Genomic DNA, 20298 nt, shown 5'->3' on the forward strand with positions numbered 1-20298 from the left:
TTAAACTAAACATAACTTTATGTAAAACTATTTATCAGTGAATCACAAAAAACCACCTCCTCTCTACAGAGCCACCAGGCTTACACTGGTGCTCAATGCATGGCAATCATAAGAAAATGAACTTTTGCACTGAGAAGTATGGTTTGGAAACTTTTGAGTCTATTGGCCAACGTGAGACCTAGCAGTTGTCACAGTTACCCAAAGACAGTGCTCCTGTTCAAAAAGGCAAAAGCAATTTTTTAGTCAAGAGAAGGCCAACTGATTGGCCCAGATGAATGTGATGACCAGCCAGATACTAACTCACTTTTCCCCACTGCCTTGAGTCAGACCGCCCTGACAACCATCTTAGCTCTTGCTGACTATTCATCTGCAATGGGCAGCCTTACTACGCCTCAACTTGTTCTGGTCTACAATGGAAACCACTGCTTTGTTAGGTTCTGGGAAAAGCCAGTAATGCAACACAGTCTCCACGCACTGCCCAGCTGATCTAAACAAGGGCAGTGTCGACTTTTTGCCAGGGAGGCTTAAACGTTGCTTCTAGAAATCTGTCCTTGAGGTACCTCCCAGGAACTGCTAAAATAACACCACTGGAATTGTTTACCATGTTAGGGGTCCTTGCACTTCTGTAGGACATGAGGGCTGACTCTCCTAGCTCAGAAGACAGGCAACTGTAAGGAGGAGAGATGCATTTAAGTTACTGGGAGTGGTGGCTGAAAGGGGTGAAATTCACAAGAACATAGTTTAGGATGCAGAGAAGATTTGCAGAAGGGAACCTCAGGAATTTAATCAGCCCAGATAAGAAATTCTCTATCCTTTTCTGAAGACCCTCATAAACCGATCAACTGTGGTGTCAATGGCCTGTTCCTGTTCACATAACTGCCATTACAAGCAAAAAGCTCTTCTTGGTATGTAACCTAAATTCTTTTGTAACTTCAACTTGAGCTCTTTTCCTTTTTGCAAATTTTCTTAGCTGCCTTTAGGAAGAAGAAGGGGAAGAGGGAGAGAGGGAGGAAGAGGGGAAAAAATGTGTTATCCTTTAAACCAGCATTTCTACTTTGGGAATTTATTCTACAGGAATATAAAAAGATGCTTAATGAAGTTCTGTAGTGGCTAAAAAACAAGATAAAATAAATAATGTCCAGCCATAGGTGAATATTTCATGAATATTATTGACATAGGAGAAAAAAAATCCATGATTTATTTCTAAGTGAAAAAAATCAACTTGCAGAACAGTTTTATTGTATGATCTCACTGTGTAGCAGTAATTGTTAATTATATTTATAATTTATAATAACTGCAGTCATTTTGGGGGTTCCATTGAGCTGGACATCAAACATGGCTCACTCACATGATGTTGGATTAGGCTATGAGATCACCTAGGGCTTTCAACCAGGATCCTGCACATGGCCTTTCCGTGTGACTTGGGCTTCTCATAGCTGGGTTCCAAGATGGAACACCCCAAGAGCATGTATTCATAAGGCCCACTTATGACCTGTCATATAGGGTCACCTGCCATAGTCTATCGGTCAAAAGTAAATCACAGGACCAGCTCCAATTCAAGGGGAGATGACTACCCAAATGCATGAATACTCAGAGGTGTGGTTCATTAAGGGCCATCCATGAGACTGAATACCATAATTTCTTTGGAAAATGGGATTTGGGCACACTTTTACTTTCTGATGTCTAATGTAGTAGTTAAATATATAAGCCAAGGAGGCAAAAAGCCTGCTTTAATGTCCTGGCTCACCACTTGTTCGCTGTGTGACCTCTAACAAGTTACTTAACCTCTCTGAGCCTTGATGTTCTCATATCATAGTTCCAACATCATAGGTGGTTGTGAAGATTAAATGAGGTATTGTGTATAAGATACTTAGAAGTAAATGCTCAATAAAAGTGAGTTAATAATAATATAATTACATGCTGATATAATGTTTAATTTTTTTACAAGTGCTTTACTTTTGTAATTTAAAAAACTAAATTTTTTAAAGATTTTATTTATTTGAGACAGACACACATAGCAAGAGAAAGAGCATGAGCTGGGGAGGCGGAGGACAAAGGGAGAGGAAGAAGCAGGCTCCCCACTAAGCAGGGAGCCAAACAGGAGGCTCGATCCCAGGACCACGGGATCATGACCTGAGCCAAAGGCAGATGCTTAACCGACTGAGCCACCCAGGCACCCCCAAAAAACTATTTTCAAAGACAAAAAAAAAAAAAAAGGAACTAAAGCAAAACTAAGAGAGATAAATTCAGAACTCTCACTCAGTGCTCTGTTCCAGCTACTTCTTCCAAGGAACTTGCAGGGACCTTGTAGTCCTCACAGACATAGAAAATAACTCTGGAAAACCTTGAACCTTTCCCTCTGTACCAGTAGATGGTTTGGTGGTGGGGTCTGACAGCCAAACCTGTGTTGTTCTTTCAGCCACTCCCCAAATCCTCTCAAGTTTGAGCATATAAGCTGCAAATTACAGAAAGTGAATTCCCCCAAGAATATAACCAAGAAGCTTTGCAATCACAGAACATGGGCTTTCTATTACCCAGGAGCTTAAACCTGTCCAGTGACACCACTGACCGAAAGGATTTGCTTTTTAGAAGCACTGACAGTTTGATTGTGAAGTTCACTGGGGCTTGCTTGAGTTTCCACAAAAACAGAGTCTTGGGCCGGTTAGTTTGAGAGAAAAGCTGAGATACAGAATTTCAGGTGATGACGACTTCGGTTTCTTTGTTTTTTCACCCATTATAGATACACTCAGACCCTGTCAACACCACTCCTTTTCTTTGGGAGAAAACGTGCCCAGGTGGAAATGAAGGGATTTTTTGACGTAGGTAATTATAGTAAATGTCAAACCTTAAGAGCTGAAAACTTTACCTTCTCATTTCTTTTTCAGAAAATCAATACACAGGCATCGTTCCATTCCCCTCTAGGTCTGTGTGGCTCACACACATGTTCTCTCATCCCAAGGATCTCCTATGTGTGCCTGATGTTGCCTTGGGGGCAAATCTAGATGTACAAAAGAAATGGGTTAGTTTAGTGTCTGCAGGTTAGTTTCTCAACAGAGGAAATTACTAGAAACTTAAGAAAATGTCAAATATGAATACCTAGCAGTATCGTTTAGAGATGATGACTTGCCCAACTTACAGCATTAATTAGATGGAGCTGAAATATTTTTAAAGAGTTTGGATATGGAGAATTTTTAGCACCACACTTCAAATAGCATTCAACTGGGAAGTAAGAGACAGTGGTGAAGAGTCACTCCCTGCAGAATGTAGCCAGCATTTATCCATTCCTGCCACCTTATAGGCTGGCAGGTGCAGCAGGAACATGAGAGAGAAATGACAGTACTTTTCTAAGTCAGAGGTAACCCAGGAAACAGGAATCACTTTCCTCCAGCTGAGAAGCCTTTCCTATGACCAAAAATAAACAACACAGAACTTGATATGCCATAACATCGGACAGAACTAGAGTCACCTTCTGGCTCCCCAGCTTACTCGGTATGTGGCTTTGGGCAAATTACCTCAAAATCTAATCCTCAGTTTCCTCATCTATAAAATGGGGATCCTAACAGTATTGATAAGAAGCCTTTTTTCTGTTCCATTAATACCATGCTTATTCCCACCTCTGGGCCTTTGCACTTGCCATTCCCACTGCCTAGAATTCTTTTCCCACAGATCTTTTCGTGGCAGTTCCCTTCTCCTCATCCTTAATTGAACTCAAATGTCATTTTACAATCTAAAAAATAATCTCCCATAGATTTGTCTCATCCCTGGGTTTTAGTCTAGATAGTATCACTGTCTGAAATCCTCTTGTACATTTTTATACCTGATTATTGTCTGTCTCCCCCACCACACAATAAGCTCCATGATAAAAGGGAACTTGTACATTTTGTTAATCCTTGCATCTCCAACACATCATACAGTGCCTGGAACACAGCAAGTGTTCTGTTAACATTTGCTGAATGAGTGGACTCTCAGTCAATAGCTAACATTCACTGAGAACTTATCACATGCCAGGCACTGTTCTAACTACTTTATAAAAATTATCTCCCTTGATTCCCAAAACAACCGTCTGAGGCAGATATTCTTACTAATCCATTTTATAAAGAAGGAAACTGAAGTGCAGAGAGATCAAATAAATCTATCCAAAGCCAAAAAGCCAAGAAGTAGCAGACCCAGGACGAAATCCCAGCAGCCCAGCCCCAGGCTCCACACACTTAATCCTGAGTCCTGATGCTTTTGGTTTCGATGTATAAGCATCAGACCTGATTTCACAACTTGTGTTTATAAAGCTCTGACTGTATATGATTAGATCAAAGTATCCAGACTTTTGACCCACACCCTCTTCCAAATCCTTTGCCCTCCATTCTATATCTGTTCACCAGCCCCTCTTGCATCACTATGTATGTTCTCATTTATCTCTTTAATACTTAGCTACTTGTTTGTTTTTCCATACTTTGAGTGGAGATTCTAAATGTGTGTAATACCAATTTGTTTCTACCATGGGCCCAGGCACACAGAAGGCAGATGCTAAATACTTTCTGAAAAGATTTCTAAGTGAATAAAACATTTTGGAATACTTTTCAACAGAACATAGCAAGACTGTTTAATAAAAGAGAGCTGTAAATGCAAAGTACAGACAGAGCAAGTAGAAAATCAAGATAAGCATTCCCTATAAACTCAACTCTTCATGCTTTCCTCACCTCAGGGCCTTTGCATATGCTGTTTCCCTTGCATGAAACACACTTTCTATTCCCATCCTTTTTACCTATTTACTTTCTACCGGTTCTCCAAATTTCACCTTGAACATCATTTCCTCAGCAAAGCTTTTATTGACCACTAACAGCACTTACAGCTCTCAATTATACATTTTCTGCTGTGGCTCTTCAGTTGACATTTTTCTTGACTAAAAGATTCTAAGCTCCATGAAGCAAAACCATCCATGTCTATTTTATTCAACATCCCCTCCCAGGGCATAGCTCATAGTCAATGCACAAAAACATGGCTCAATGCATAGAATAAACTTTTGAAATTTCAGGTTTACAAATACAAAAAATTATGCTTTAATGGAACATCTTTTCTTAAGAGTGACTTAAAGTAGAATTTACTATTTTTCTCTTTTGCATACAGTGTAATATACCTGCATGGTACCCCCACCCCTACTTGAGTTATCAATATTGCAAGTGGTTTAGAGCATTGGGTGTTGGTTCTGGGTTTGCATCCTGGCTAATTAATATAATCAGTACCTTAAATCTTCACCACTTCAAAATGTTATTTCAAAGTACCTTCAACAAGAGAAGAATAGCACAGATGTAAAACAAAAACAAACAAAAAACTGACAGTATCAAATACTGAGAGGATATGGAGTAACAGGAAATCTCATACTCTGCTGTTGGGAGTGTAAATTAGTAAAACCACTTCACAGAGCAATAGAGCTGAATCTAGTAAAGATAAAGATGCACATACTCTACAACATAATAAATATACTTCTGCATACATACTACCCAAGAGAAACTCTCACATATGAACACTTCTCATGGACAGTCCTATCAAGTTGTTAACTACAGCAGTTTTCAATAGCAAAACCTTTGAACCAATTTAAATGTACATTGTTTATATATATACATACGCACACACTCACGTATGTCTACCCAATATGTGTATACATACATAGACATGCATGTGTGTACATGTGTCTATATAATAAGCATGTATTATAGAAATATAAATATGTATGTATGTACAGATATGTCTCTATGTATGTATATATGAATAAATTACAGTACGTTTATACAATGGGATGCTATATAGTCGTTAAAATGAGTGAATGAGAGCTACCTGTATCAACCAAATAGGTCTCAAAAACATAATGTTGAGGGCGCCTGGGTGGTTCAGTTGGTTGGGCAACTGCCTTCAGCTCAGGTCATGATCCTGGAGTACTGGGATTGAGTCCTGCATCAGACTTCCTGCTCAGCAGGAAGTCTGCTTCTCCCTGTGACCCTCTTCCTCTCATTCTCTCTCTCTCTCAAATAAATAAAATCTTTAAAAAAAAATGTTGAGTGGAAAAGGCAGCATTAGAATGGACAGTTCACTATAAAGTAAGGGGATGCAAATGGGGCCCTGAAGACTACAGTACAGTGGTTGCCTCTAGAGAAAGAAGGAGGGAGGAGAAAGAATGGGCCTTGGGCAATTTCAAAGAGGACTTCAGTTATATCTAGTGTGTCAGTTTTCTTTAAAAAAAAAAAAAGAGAGATTAAATGTTCCTCATCACATTTTTTAAATTTTACAACAAAGGACACAATTAAGAGAGTGAAAAGACGGGGCACCTGGATGGCTTGGTTGGTTAAGCAAATGACTCTTGATTTTTGCTCAGGTCATGATCTCAGGGTCATAAGATCAAGTCCGGCATTGGGCTCTGCGCTGGAGCCTGCTTAAGATTCTCTGTCTCCCCCTTCTTCTGCCCTCCCCTCACCCCCACCCCGCCACCCACTCATGCACGCTCTCTCTCAAAAACTTAAATTATATTAAAAAATAAAATAAATGAAGCAAATATGGCAAAATGATAAATTTTGTTTAATCTGAGTGATGAGTGTACCAGGATGTGTATATTACAAGACAATTTTATAAATGAACTATTGTATAATATTTTAAAAGGTGAGACTGAGAAAGGGAGATCCAGATGACAGCTCTGCCACTGGACTTCAGAAAAGGGACATAAATTCTCTGAGAATTTTGCAAAATAGGATTAACAGTGTTGACTGTGAAAATTAATGAGATTAAATATGCAGAATGACTTCTAGATATTACCCATCGGAGTATCATTTTAGAATGAGTCCCTAACAACTTTCCACATGTGTCTTATTCAGAGAGACATTTGTTTTTAAAATTGATCAGAAAGTATATGCACGTATTTTCAGGAATGCCTGGCTGGCTCAGTCTGAAGAGCATGTGACTCTTGAATTCAGAGTCACAAGTTCAAGCCTCACACTGGGTATACAGAGGACTTAAATAAAAGCTTTAAAAAAAAAAAAGAAAAATTATATGCATACATTGTCAAAACAAATTGGACACCAAAAAAATAATAATTGCTACCGTTTGTTCAAAAACTATATACATGCATTATATAGACAGATATAAGGACAAATTATTTATTACTATGATGGTCCTGAGAGAGAGGTACTTGGGTGGTTGGAGAACAAGGGAAATTTACTTCTATTATTTTTAATAATGTACCATATTTGGACTACAGCTCTTCCTCAATTTATGATGGGATTACATCCTGATAAACCCATCATAAGCTGAAAATTCATTTAATACACCTAGCCTACCAAACATCATAATTTAGCCTAGCTTACCTGAAACATGTTCAGAACACTTACATTAGCCTACAGCTAGGAAAAATCATTTAACATAAAACCTGTTTTATAATAAAGTGTTGAGTATCTCATGTAATTTATTGAATCCTGTACTGAAAGTGAGAAACAGAATGGTCGTACAGGTACAGATGGTTCTAAGTGTGTCAGTTTTAAGGGCTCGTGATCACGTGATTGACTGGGCGCTCTGGCTTGCTGCTGTTGCCCAGCATAACAAGAGAGTATCATAACACATATCGCCAGCCTGGGAAAAGATCCAAATTCAAAATCCCAAGTACAGTTTCTACTGAATGCCTATAGCTTTTGCACCATAGTAAAGTCGGAAAATCATAAGTCAAATCATCATAAATTGGGGACCATCTGCACCTACTCTAAAAATAAATAGAATTTATCTTTAAACTAATCTGAAGTTCGTGATCTTCTCCGCACCTTCAATACTAAGTCTATGTAAAAAGGAAAGGTCCTAAAATCCAGGTTGCAAAAAGGTTAAGAGGTCAGTCTCCCACCTGAACACATGAAGCAGGGAAAGCCGTCCCACCCCCTATTTTCCTGCATGCACCTGGACAAAAGAAAAATCATGGGATTTGGGGTTAGGGGATCGAGGTTTGGTTCCTGTCACCAGCACTTACTAAGTGTATGACTCTAAGTGAGCTCCTTAAGCCCTCTGAGCCCCAGTTTCATTTCTGAAGTAAGGACAATGGCAGCACCACCTCCAATGATTGTGTGAGGAATAAATAAACTACAATATGAGTACAGAACTTTGTCAAAATAGTATCCAGATGTCTGTATGAGATATAATTTGTAGTACAGAGATTGTCCATCAAAAGCATTGGTTCAGTCCCTTTGGCTTCCATGGGAGTGCCCACAAAAGTATGCCTATGGCCCCACAGTAGCCAACAAAGTCATCTCACTTCAGAGATAAACCAGATTCTCTTCTCTCCACAGCAAATATCCTGACAGTGATCATCCTCTCTCAGCTGGTAGCTAGAAGGCAGAAGTCCTCCTACAACTATCTCTTGGCACTTGCTGCTGCTGACATTTTGGTCCTCTTTTTCATTGTGTTTGTGGACTTCCTGTTGGAAGATTTCATCTTGAACATGCAGTTGCCTCAGGTGGCCAATAAGATCATAGAAGTGCTAGAATTCTCATCCATCCATACCTCCATTTGGATTACTGTTCCATTAACCATTGACCGGTATATCGCCGTCTGCCACCCGCTCAAGTACCACACGGTCTCCTACCCAGCCCGCACCAGGAAAGTCATCATAAGTGTTTACATCACCTGCTTCCTGACCAGCATCCCCTACTACTGGTGGCCCAACATCTGGACTGAAGACTATATCAGCACCTCCGTGCATCACGTCCTTATCTGGATTCACTGTTTCACTGTGTACTTGGTGCCCTGCTCTATCTTCTTCATCTTGAACTCAATCATTGTGTACAAGCTCAGAAGGAAAAGCAATTTTCGCCTGCGTGGCTACTCCACAGGGAAAACCACTGCTATCTTGTTCACCATTACCTCCATCTTTGCCACACTCTGGGCCCCCCGCATCGTCATGATTCTGTACCACCTTTATGGGGCGCCCATCCAAAACCGCTGGCTGGTGCACATCATGTCCGACATTGCCAACATGCTGGCCCTTCTGAACACAGCCATCAACTTCTTCCTCTACTGCTTTATCAGCAAGAGGTTCCGCACAATGGCAGCTGCCACGCTCAAGGCCTTCTTCAAGTGCCAGAAGCAACCTGTACAGTTTTACACCAACCATAACTTTTCCATAACAAGTAGCCCCTGGATCTCACCGGCCAACTCACACTGTATCAAGATGTTGGTGTACCAATATGACAAAAATGGAAAACCTATAAAAGTATCCCCATGACCCTATAAGCTTGGCACTTAGTGCCTCTGTCTAATCTATTTCCAGATGGAAGGGTAGCTCACTTAAGAGTGCCAACCTGATTTCCTGTCTCCATGGACTAAGCAACTCTCAGACTGGTAGATGAGAAAAGATGGAAGAGAAGAAAGAAAAGCATCAATCTTGTTTTCATTTATGCATTTATTTTCACAATGTCACTTGACAGCAAAAGTTCCTACCAGTTTGAAGATACCTTTGGAGGTTGTGTCATCATCCTGTGGCCAGTGAGGACACACAGTAAAGAAATAGTCTATGACTTTACCTTGGCACCATCCACAGTCATTGGGAACCACTCACTTATGTGACACACCAAGCCACAGTAGCAGGTAGCTGATTCCACACTCTTCTTCCAAGAGCTGAGGTCAACCATCGCTTCCCTGTGCCATCCCCAGCAGCTAACAATGCTGACCAATCTGGGATTTTTCCAAGGTGCCCTTTGTCCTAGAGAAGGCTGTGGTCTTGAAGTGGCCCTGGAACCCTAAACTACAGAATGACACTGTGGGGACAAGGGAGCATTAATCCCATCCAAACTCTGGCCAGAGCTTCTTTGGAAAGGCTCCAAACCAACATAACAATGACCCTCAGACCTGGGTCTAAAATGCAGTCTTTCTATTTGCCATTATGTATAGATTTTATCTATCTCCTCCAAAATAAAGACCCCGCCTGGTGTGTGGGGGGAAAGGAGGATCTCTTGAGCCCAGAAAAACAAAAAAATAAGCCCACTCTTGCCATTGTTTCGATCCATCCCTGTGTCAGCTGTGTATGATCCCTTTACTCAAAATAGCTTCTTACTGCGGTGCCACTCAAGCTTCCCAGAGAAGCCCTTTACGTGTAGAGTTGTCAACCCTGCCTCCTTGCTTGCTGAAGCCCTCACCAAATTGTTTTCTTTGAAGTGACTTCCAAACTGGACTTAATTTTCAAGGGTCAGAAACTGTAGCTCTCCAGGTGTGAAGGGAGGCATTCTCCGCTCTGCCCCACAGTCCAGCTGGCATTGCCATTCAGCCACAAACGCAGATACAATTGACATGGAAAGGTGCCTATGTTGTTTGCTTGTCTGCATATGGCTCAAAAGGGTGGTGCCAGTTTTCAGTGAAGCTATTTAATCCAGATTCTTTGCAAAATAATAAAATATGAATCTATTTATTTGTTCTCCCTTTGCCTGTCCAAGGCAAGAACAGCTCTACAATGTAATTAATAGCGGTTTCCCTGGGATTTACCACTCATGTGTGCACACACATGCAGACACATGCTTGATTATAGTAGGTTTCTATGTATCCTGTGATGTATTTTAAAAGGGAAACACATGCTGGAGTTCCTCTTATTCAGCCTTTTTAAAAATTTCTCTTCCAGATTCCCAGTATTTTCCCCGTTTTGGAAGAAATCTCCCAAAATGATTTTGGAATTGTATGATATTTTTGGTGACCAAACAAAAAGCAGACAGTCCTCCTGTACATTTGGTTTCTTAAGTTGGATTCTTACTACATTTTTAGTCCTAAATTGGAAGGCATGTCTACCCTTTTTAAGGGAATTTGCAATAAATGAGTGTGGTAGAAAAGGCCCCAGTGCAACACAAGCCCTCAACTTTAGTCAATGCCCTCAATACTAATTCAATATAATTTTAGGTTATGGTATCCTGATGATCCTAATTCCTACTCCTTTTAAACAATTGCAGTAGAGTCTCATCTTACCCAAAGATTAGATTCTAAAGTCACTGCAAAAGAAAAAAATCTGGCAGAGCCTAAGTTACCTCTGCAAAGTCATCAGGAAGGAGCCATTTTGGAGACCACATTCTATCCCTTATAAAATCTAACACAGCAAAGCTTTTCTCCAGCCATAGAACAGATTTCCTAGATCAAGGACATGGCAAAGTTAGTGTGCACTTAGAGACCACACTGTATGACTCTAATGTATCTTAATAGAGAACATTAAGATCACACTGGTACAGCAAGATGCTCCATTAGAAGAGGTTCATGGAAATTGTTTGAGGGACAAGGTTAGTATGTCCCACGTCACACTATCCCCAGGGCATATGTGCATCCAGTGGAATGGTGGGCAGACTCCTCCACATCCTTTAAATTGCATTTCTTTCTGTTTCTTTTTTTCCAAGCACGTGTAGTCTAAATATGTCGTGTTCATTAAATGTGTGTATGATGCGATTCCACCACACCCCCTTATGAATGAACATTGACCAAAGGCTACCTACACTGAATAAATATATATATATACATATATATTTTATTTATTTATTTATTATTTATTTATTTATTTTTTAAACACATAGCTCAAAAAATGCTAGTTTGGGCTATATGTGGATGAGTCACAGTGCAATAGCTACAAAGATTAAGCAAGTCCCCTTTAAGAATGTATGCAAGATGGAAAATACGTGCTCTCTGCTCCACATTTTTTATTGTATGTAAAAATTGTTGATGTTTAAAAAGTAAAAAAACTGGGTGTGCATTTGGAATGTTTTCCTCATACACTCATTTATTACTTCTCTTACCAATAGAGGCTGTAACAAATAGTATTGTGATCTTTTTTTCCTTCTGCCTATATTTTATACTTTGATAAGTAATATTTAAAAGAGTTCCGATTCTTGAAGGCATTCCAATGAGTTGTTGTCTTCTGGTTAAAATGCATAAGAGTGCCCACTGGGTTAGGTTGATACATATGTCCTAAACTTTATTTCAGATAATCTATGGACTTTTAATTTATTACTATTTATATTACTAATTGTGGACAATAACGATAAGGTTTAAAAAAAAAAAAAACAACTTTTAAGCCTTTTCTTTCAGGCCAGTTTTGGAAACAGAGCCTTGAATTTTGAAGCCTGTCTTGTAAACAGCTGCTGTTGATGGCATTTAAGCAATTGCCTTATATCAGGTTTTTTGTGAAAGATTGTTAACTAGCATCTCTCTTGTGTGATGTGTGTCCTTGGTTGGACATGCAGTGATGCTACTTACACATGTACATGCTTTTTACTGGACAGCTCAAGCACTGAACTGTCTCATAAGGAAAGAAATGAGGAGCATGACAGACAAACCATAAAAGACAGACTATGAGAAGGTATGAACTTCCACTTTGCAAACATTCTGCAATTGGAAGATTATTTTGCACAGTTGGTGCCTACTAGGTCCAACATGAGGGGCCTATCTGAAGTGAATTAAAGACTATAATGTTGGCTATTCCAGTTCAAAGAATGGAATAGAATGTTACTATAGAAGAATAGTAAATGTTCATATTTTCTTAATTAGATAATATATTGTGTTTGGACCTGTTTGTATTATAATAAACTCTAACATGGTGCACTCTTGGTGTTTGGAATTTGCATATATGTTCAAGCTATGGCAAAACTCTTAAAAATTTGTAAATGAGCATTTTCCTTATACTTTGTCCTGGTGCTAGGATGAGACCTGAGTCCCACCTGTCCCTTGGTTAGGCAGATATATTTCAGAATTTAAGACCACTGAACTCTGCTTCCTATAATCCGAATTAGGTAGTTTATGGGGTGTAAATCCAAATTCTCTTCTGACTTCATCCTCTACATGTCTTCAAGACAGTGATGGCTATAATCATAAGTGGAAATCTAGCATAATGGCTAAGAGCTTGGACTTTTTTTTTTTCCTCATGACTTATTTCTAACTGAAAGTTTGTATTTTTTGACCCCCTTCACCCATTTTTCCCACCCCCATCCCCCACCTCTGGCAACCACCAATCTGTTTCCTGTATCAGAGCTTTGTTTTTTGTTTTGTTTTTTAAATTTCACATATAAATGAGATCACACAGTATGCGTCTTTTCTCTGACTTATTTCACTTAGCGTAAAGCCCTCAAAGGTCCATCTCTGTTGTTGCAAACGGCAAGATTTCATTCTTACGGCTGAATAGCATTCCATTGTGTGTAACACTACATCTTCTTTACCCATTCATCTATTAATGGACACTTAAGTTGTTTTCATATCTTGTAATAGCTTGGATGTTGAAGTCAGACACAATGGTCATGTTCCAGCTCCACCATTTACTAGATGGGTGGCCTTTAACAGTTCCTTTTAAGATCTCTGAAAAACTGTCCTCAGATAGAAAATGGTACAAAATTTAATTTTTTCCAGTTGCCTGCAAGGTAAATAGAGGCTCTCAAAGTCAGGAAATCAAGGTCTGGAGTCAGTTATGGCAGGCTGTAACTTTGCAGGCTATGCCACTTCCTAGCTGTGTGGCCTTGGGCAATGTTCTCAGTCTCTCTGAGTCTCAATTTCTTCTCCATAAAATAAGGGCTAAGATTAATTCCAGTACATACCTCACGGGGTGATTATTAATAGTAGAGCTAAAAGAGCCTCCAGTTGCACATCATTTTACAGGTAAGGATGCTAGGCCAAAAGAGGTTAATGATTTTATTCAGAGTAGTCACTAAACACTTCATGCTTTCCACTTTACCTCACTGCCTTCTCTGCAAGATTCTGACCCATCCCCCCCCAAAGATCACATTATTTTGTGCCCTTCCTAGACTTGAGTATATTGCATAGCTTTCCAACCTTTCAAACACAGGTCACCCAAGCATGAGATATATTATAACAACATCATAATTAAAACACTTGGCTTGACCTTTCCCTGTGAGGCAGAATTTTTTTAAAATTGACTCTCTAGAATCCTAACCATAGCTCTTAAACAAGCTATGCATTTCCCACACAAACCACCATCAGTTCTGACAGCCACCCACAAACTATTGTCACAATCTATCTTCGCGTCAACTTGGAGAATGAAAGTAACTTACAAGTTGAGAAAGAAGTACAGAAAAGCAAGGAATTTGCTGAGATGGCGGCAAGCAGAAGCTGTAAGGCATGGCCACAGCAACCTCATTAATTTTGTTCACCAACTCGGGAAGGCAGGATAAAAGTGAGTTGATGGAGGCTGAACTGTTAAATAATAATCCTTTTATTAGTGCACTCAGCTAAATGTGATGGTTCAGCCTCTACGGAGGGTGTGCAATTAATCCATGTACTTGCCAGACACAACAAGAGGGATAAGTGGCTCGTGTCTACTGGGATAAATAGATACTGTGAATTTCCCAGGTTTATTGGGAGAACGTGTCACTGTCATGCCAGAAAAAGAAAACTTTTCTGATTAAACAGGAGGAAAACAGGGCCACAGTAAAGAGATTCCTTCTCATCAACTCTCCACATGAGGAGTCTACTATGTCCACAGAGCTTTGTTACCTATTGAATGGCAATAACACGGTATTTCTCTCTACTGGAGATGGAACAAAAGCATGTGAGACTTAAACTCAAGTATGAGAGATCCAGATCAAACCCAAAAGGCAAGTCTTCATAGTGATGTCTATCCACTCCACAAATGGAGTTCTTAGCATCTGCTTCTCTCGGTATATTTCCAAATGGACTGTATATCAGAGTCTTGAAGGGAAGCAAATCTCACTCAGATGGTTTTGATGAAAAGCCTTTAACCAAGAGATTTTTTAAAATGGTCTCAGCAAGATTAAGGGAACCAACAAGAGCGATTGAGATACCTAGGAACTAGAAATAATAGGAAGCCTTACCTCTCTAGGCCTGATGGGAGTAACAGGAGAAAATAGTAGTATTGCAGCTCACTGCGGGCAGAACTTTGGAGGAGAGGCCTTCCAGCAAGCAGGTGACAAACCACTGCCAGAGATGTGATGCCAGAGAGGAAGTGGAGGATTCCCAATCTCTCTTTTCCTTCCTTCTGATATCATACTGATTCCCCCACTGGCAGGGCTCAAACAGAAGTCAGCCAGGAAGGGAGTGCAGGTGATGCAGTCCATAGGGACCAGGCCTCAAGGCACAAAACAGTAAAAAATAGATCAAGGGTGAAGTGTGACAGGAAGCAACTGCAGAATAACCAGCAAAGCTTGGATTCTTATTTTACTATCACTGAATGCCAGAGAGGATCTTACAGGTTATTTCACTCAAATGAAGGAAAGAAGGAAGGATGGAGGGATGGATGGATGGATGGAAGGAAGGAAGGAAAGAAGGACGGTAGGAACGGGGAGGGAGGGGGAGGGACGCGGGGGGAGGGGAAGGGAGGGAGGGAAGAAAGGAAGATATAAAGGGAGAGGAAGAGAGGGAAGAAAGGAAATGAACGAGGGAAGGGAAGGGAAGGGAAGGGAAGGGAAGGGAAGGGAAGGGAAGGGAAGGAAAGGAAAGGAAAGGAAAGGAAAGGAAAGGAAAGGAAAGGAAAGGAAAGGAAAGGAAGAAAACGAAATTAAAGCCTTAGAGATTGCCTTGCCCAGGGTCACATGATCTAGACGTTGGCAGGTCCTCCTTCTAATGATTTTCTAGCACACTCCCAGAAACATGTATTGTAGATCTTCACAAGTTTGCTTTCCAACCATCATAATTAGAATTTTCTTTCATTAATCCTCAACATCTCCAGATGTCAACATGAATATGGTGGGACAGAAATGAGGAGGCTGGGCACTCATTTAGCAACCACTGCATCCCAGGCACTCCTATGGTAATTTATTTATTTGACTAATACGTGTTGAAATACACTATGTCTCAAGATCTATTCTAGGCATAGTGATTCATTAGTGAACAAAACATATAAGGCTTCTGCCTTTGTGGTACTTACATTCCAGTGGGAAAGACAATAAGCAAGAAAGCAAATAAGATAATTTCAGGTAGTTGGAAGTGCTAGAAAATAATTCATAGTAAGTGATGAGAGTCAGGCAGAAAGAACATTAGATAAGTGAGTCAGAGAAGGTCTTTTTGAGAAGGTGGCAACAGAACTGATCCCAAATTAAAAGGAAAGAGCCACACAAAGAGTATTTCAGGTAAAGGAACCAGAAAGTACAAAGACCTTGAAATGATAATAACCTTGAACGCTCATGGTACAAAGAGAAAACCAGTAGTGCCGAAACACAGTAATCCAGGGGAAGAGTGATATGGCACAAGTCATGGAGGAGCAGGCAAGAGCAGAATCATGTAGAGTTCTGTGGGGCCTGGTAAGGAACCTGGTGGAAAGCCACTGAATAATTTTAAGTAAGAAATTAATGTGATCTTCTTACCTCACTTAACCATCATAACAACTCTTGAAGAGGAGTGTTGTTACCTCCATTGTTCAGATAAGAAAACTAAGTTTCATGGGCATTAAATTAAGCTTGCTCAAAGTCACAGCGAGTAATTTGTGAGCTGGTATTTAAGCCTAGTCCTGTCTGGTTCCAAGAGCCACTTCTTCAGGCCACCTTGACATGTTTTCCTTCACATCCCACACTCTCTCTTCTGAATTAGCAGCTTGTTCCCATTAGCCTTTTCATCATCCAAAGTTGATATTTAGACTAAAGCCACCCTCTAATTCCAGTAATGAAGAGTCAGAAATCATCAGGTCATGACAGCATATAGGGCTATTTCATGACCCAATCCATGTGTCTGATGAAATCTGACAGAGTAACAGTCACACAAGATTGGGGACAAAAAAATAGAGACTCTACTGGCAGGTAAGGCAAAAACATATATATACTTTTTAAAACTTTTAGGAGTATATACTTTTTAAAAAAAACCTCAATAATATTTTCAGTGGCATTGTTTTACAAATGCTCTTATACACAGATTTTAACTCTTAGTCCTTCAGAGCAACTGCCTGTGCTTCTGTCCAAGGTGCTGAAATCATTTGACAAGACAGATTTGAGCAAGAAAGACAGTATCTGTTAAGAAAAAAACAAATTTGCTTTTTTTGGGGGGGGGGTTGTTTTTTGTTTAGAGTGGGAGAGCAGTGGGGAAGTGGCAGAGGGAGAGAGAGAATCTTAAGCAGGCTTCATGCCCAGCATGGAGCCTGATAAGGGGCTCGATCTCACAACCCTGAGATCATGACCTGAACCAAAATCAAGAGTTGGAGGCTTAACTGACCGAGCCACCCAGGTGCCCCATGTTAAGAAAATTTTATGTATAAAGATACATATTTCCCCCTCTCATTAAAAAAGGATTTGGTATAGTATTTTTTAGTTTATGAGACTATTTAAGATAGGATTTCTTACAAAGCAAGTTCCACTGGGGCCTTGCTCCTCTCACTATGGTCCACCTAATGGCAGCACCACATCAGCACCTGGGAGTTTGTAAGAACTGTGGAATCACAGGCCCTACCCCAACGTGAACCAGAATCTGAATTTTAACAAGATCCCATGTGATTCATACACACATTAAAATGTGAGAAGCACTGCACTGCTGTACTTTAAAACAGTGGTTTTACACCCTTGGGAAGCTTTTTGAAAATCCCAATACCCAAGATGAAACCCAGACAACAGTACTTCTTAAAGTTCCTTGGATAATTCCAATGTACAGCCAAAATGGAGAACTGATTTTTTTTTTAAGCAAACTTTAGATCTCTACCATAAATGGAAAACCAGTATCACCTGCCATAAATAGGTTGAAACCATTTTTAAAAGGACAAATAGGGGCGCCTGGGTGGCTCAGTCGTTAAGCGTCTGCCTTTGGCTCCAGGTGTCATCCTGGAGTCCTGGGATCGAGCCTTGCATCGGGCTCCCTGCTCTGCTGGGACCCTGCTTCTCCCTCTCCCACTCCCCCTGCCTGTGTTCCCTCTCTCGCTGGCTGTCTCTCTGTCAAATAAATTAATAAAATCTTAAAAAAAAAAAAGCCAAATAATTCTTACTTTATAACTGTCTGAAACTAACATCTATTCTTCTTTTGTTGAAAAGACAAAAGATAGGTATTAAGGGCCTACTACCACCATATTGAGACTTTCTCCTTAACCTAATCAGAAGGATTGACAACAAATTAGAAAGAGAAATTTTTTTTTCACAATGCATTTCAATGTTACTGAAGCCAAGCCTTGTGTCATCTAAACCCACTCAAACACTCTTTGTTATAAACCGTATACTTTAGGAAACACTGATTTGTTAAATAAAGAGCCTTCAGCAGCTTCCTTAATTTTAGTAATTCCCAACCTTAACTTAAATCTATGTCCAGATTCTACACCCATATGAATTAAATCAGAACCTAGGGGAGTGGGCCCAAGGCATCAGATTTTTCTAAAACCTTCCCAGGTGATTCTGATACACAGCCAGGATTGAGAACCACTTGCCTGCTTCTAACACTTGGTTGGCTGTAAAAACTGGGAAATTACAATATAGCTTTCCCAAATAATCTGTCTTGTGACCATTTCCCTAATTCAGGCTTCCCACAATTGGTTGAGGTTTCACAGTTTGTGTACTTCTCACTGTTGAAGATTAAGGAGGCTGACAAATCACACCCATCTACCCCTTCACTCTGAGTGTGGAACCTGCTGAGAATAGATTAGTGGCAATCAAGTATCAGTTCTATTACTCTAATGGTGGAATGGAGAACCTCAAATGAGAGCCAATGGACTTCCTACCCAACCAGTTTATATTTTGGATCAGAGATGGACCTCTAGACCCTTCTCTGGAAGCCACACGTGGACCACAACCCAGTTAGGATTCCTAAATGGAAGATGGGAGCATGGAAACAATTCCTCCTTTCTGGAGGCCTGAGAAGTAGAAAGATAAGGTGGCTTTCTCATATATATGGTGTTTCTTCTTCCTCTCCTAGAAATCAGTCAAGGCCTTCCCTCTCAATTGGGGGTGGAGTGAAAAGGAAGGGTTGAGAAAAGTTACCCTCCAAATCCTTCTGAGAGTAGTATCAAGTTTTCCTAAATTATAGGTTAGGATGGTGAAGGGTATTAAGGAGAGTACATATTGCTTGGAGCACTGGGTGTTACATGCAAACAATGAATCATGTAACACTACATCAAAAGCTCATGATGTATGGTGACTAACATATCATAATAATAATAAAAATAAAATAATTTTTAAAAAAGAACTATTAGAAAGAAAAACTGGGTTCCCCATATACTCATCTCCTCATGACCCAGAGAATTTTACAAATGTGGTTCAGGAAATTTCACAGCCTACAAGCAGATAGGTAGTCAAGTGTGCTGCACTGTTAAAATACTTAGAAAAAAGGAAGGAAAAGATCCTTCTCATCCTCCAAAGCCTCATGTCATCAAATTAGGTTTATTGGGTGCCTCCAAAGGCATAATTCTATCTTTAAGTTCAGAGATTCTCAGCCCTGGCCTACCTATCACTCACTGCTGGCACACAGTTATCTAAAAGTTCTGAAATAAAAAAATAATTTCAATTGATTTGATTAAAACAAGGATGCCAAATAGCACTTTTAGGAGTGAAAGAACGTGGCACCAATATCAGACACCTTCATAGCACTGCAACTCCCAAAGGTAGGTTCCTGGTGTGCAAGGATGTGCAGGTCATGCAGATCTAGGTTCAAATCCTGACTCCACCACTTGCCAGCTGTGTGATACTGGACAAGTTACTTCCAGTGTCTGAGGTACTGCTGCATCATATGGAAAGTAGGAATAACGGTAGTATGGACTTCAAAAGGGGGTGGAGGGAGTTACAATATTTTTTAAGTGTTTGGAACATATTTGTGTTATTAATAAATTGTATTATTGTTATTTAATTCCCCATGATAGGAACAAGAGGAACACTGCATATTCCAGGACTTTTCTGGGAAACTGGGTCACCTTTGAGATGACAAGGCCACTCCTGGGAAGAAAGGGTTTAGCTATGTCATGTTCCAGTTTTCTCTCTTTTCCAAAGTGGAGAAAGCATATCATTCATTACAGTCATCCAGTGACAGTCCCTGAAAAAGATAGAGCATCAAGGATTTGGAAGACTAGGGGCAGGCCATCAGTCACTCCACAGTCAATTTCAATACCATGAAATGTGGGCTCCAGTTATATCCTAATTCTTTCTCTCGAACAGTTTGCATCCACCGCTAATCTCTGGAGTGAAATATCAGCCTTCAGGATGATGTGATGGCAGCTGCATTAAGGCCACTTGCACAACTCATTAGAGTTGCCAGCACTTAGCTCCAGTAAGGAGAAAAATGGAAATAGTCCTGCTGGTGGGTGAGGGTTGATACAGGTGACTTGTCCCCAAGATGTCAAGTATGTCTCCAGGGCTCTGGAAGAGGACACAAATATTCCTCAGCTGGAGACAAGGG

The 20298-nt window shown here is 40.2% G+C and overlaps 1 protein-coding gene across 1 annotated transcript in view; it reads left to right on the forward strand.

Annotated features, from left to right (window-relative positions):
• Window positions 1-9244, forward strand: part of GPR139 (G protein-coupled receptor 139) — a 36003-nt gene extending 26759 nt beyond the window's left edge. The window contains exon 2 of the mRNA XM_045770892.2: window positions 8310-9244. Within this exon, the coding sequence (XP_045626848.2) occupies window positions 8310-9244 (935 nt within the window). The remainder of the gene's footprint in view (window positions 1-8309) is intronic.
• The last annotated feature ends 11054 nt before the right edge of the window (window positions 9245-20298 follow it).

This window comes from Ursus americanus, chromosome 2, assembly GCF_024610735.1.
Source record: "Ursus americanus isolate L20-20 chromosome 2, mUrsAme1.1.p, whole genome shotgun sequence".
NCBI classification, from domain to species: Eukaryota; Metazoa; Chordata; class Mammalia; order Carnivora; family Ursidae; genus Ursus; species Ursus americanus.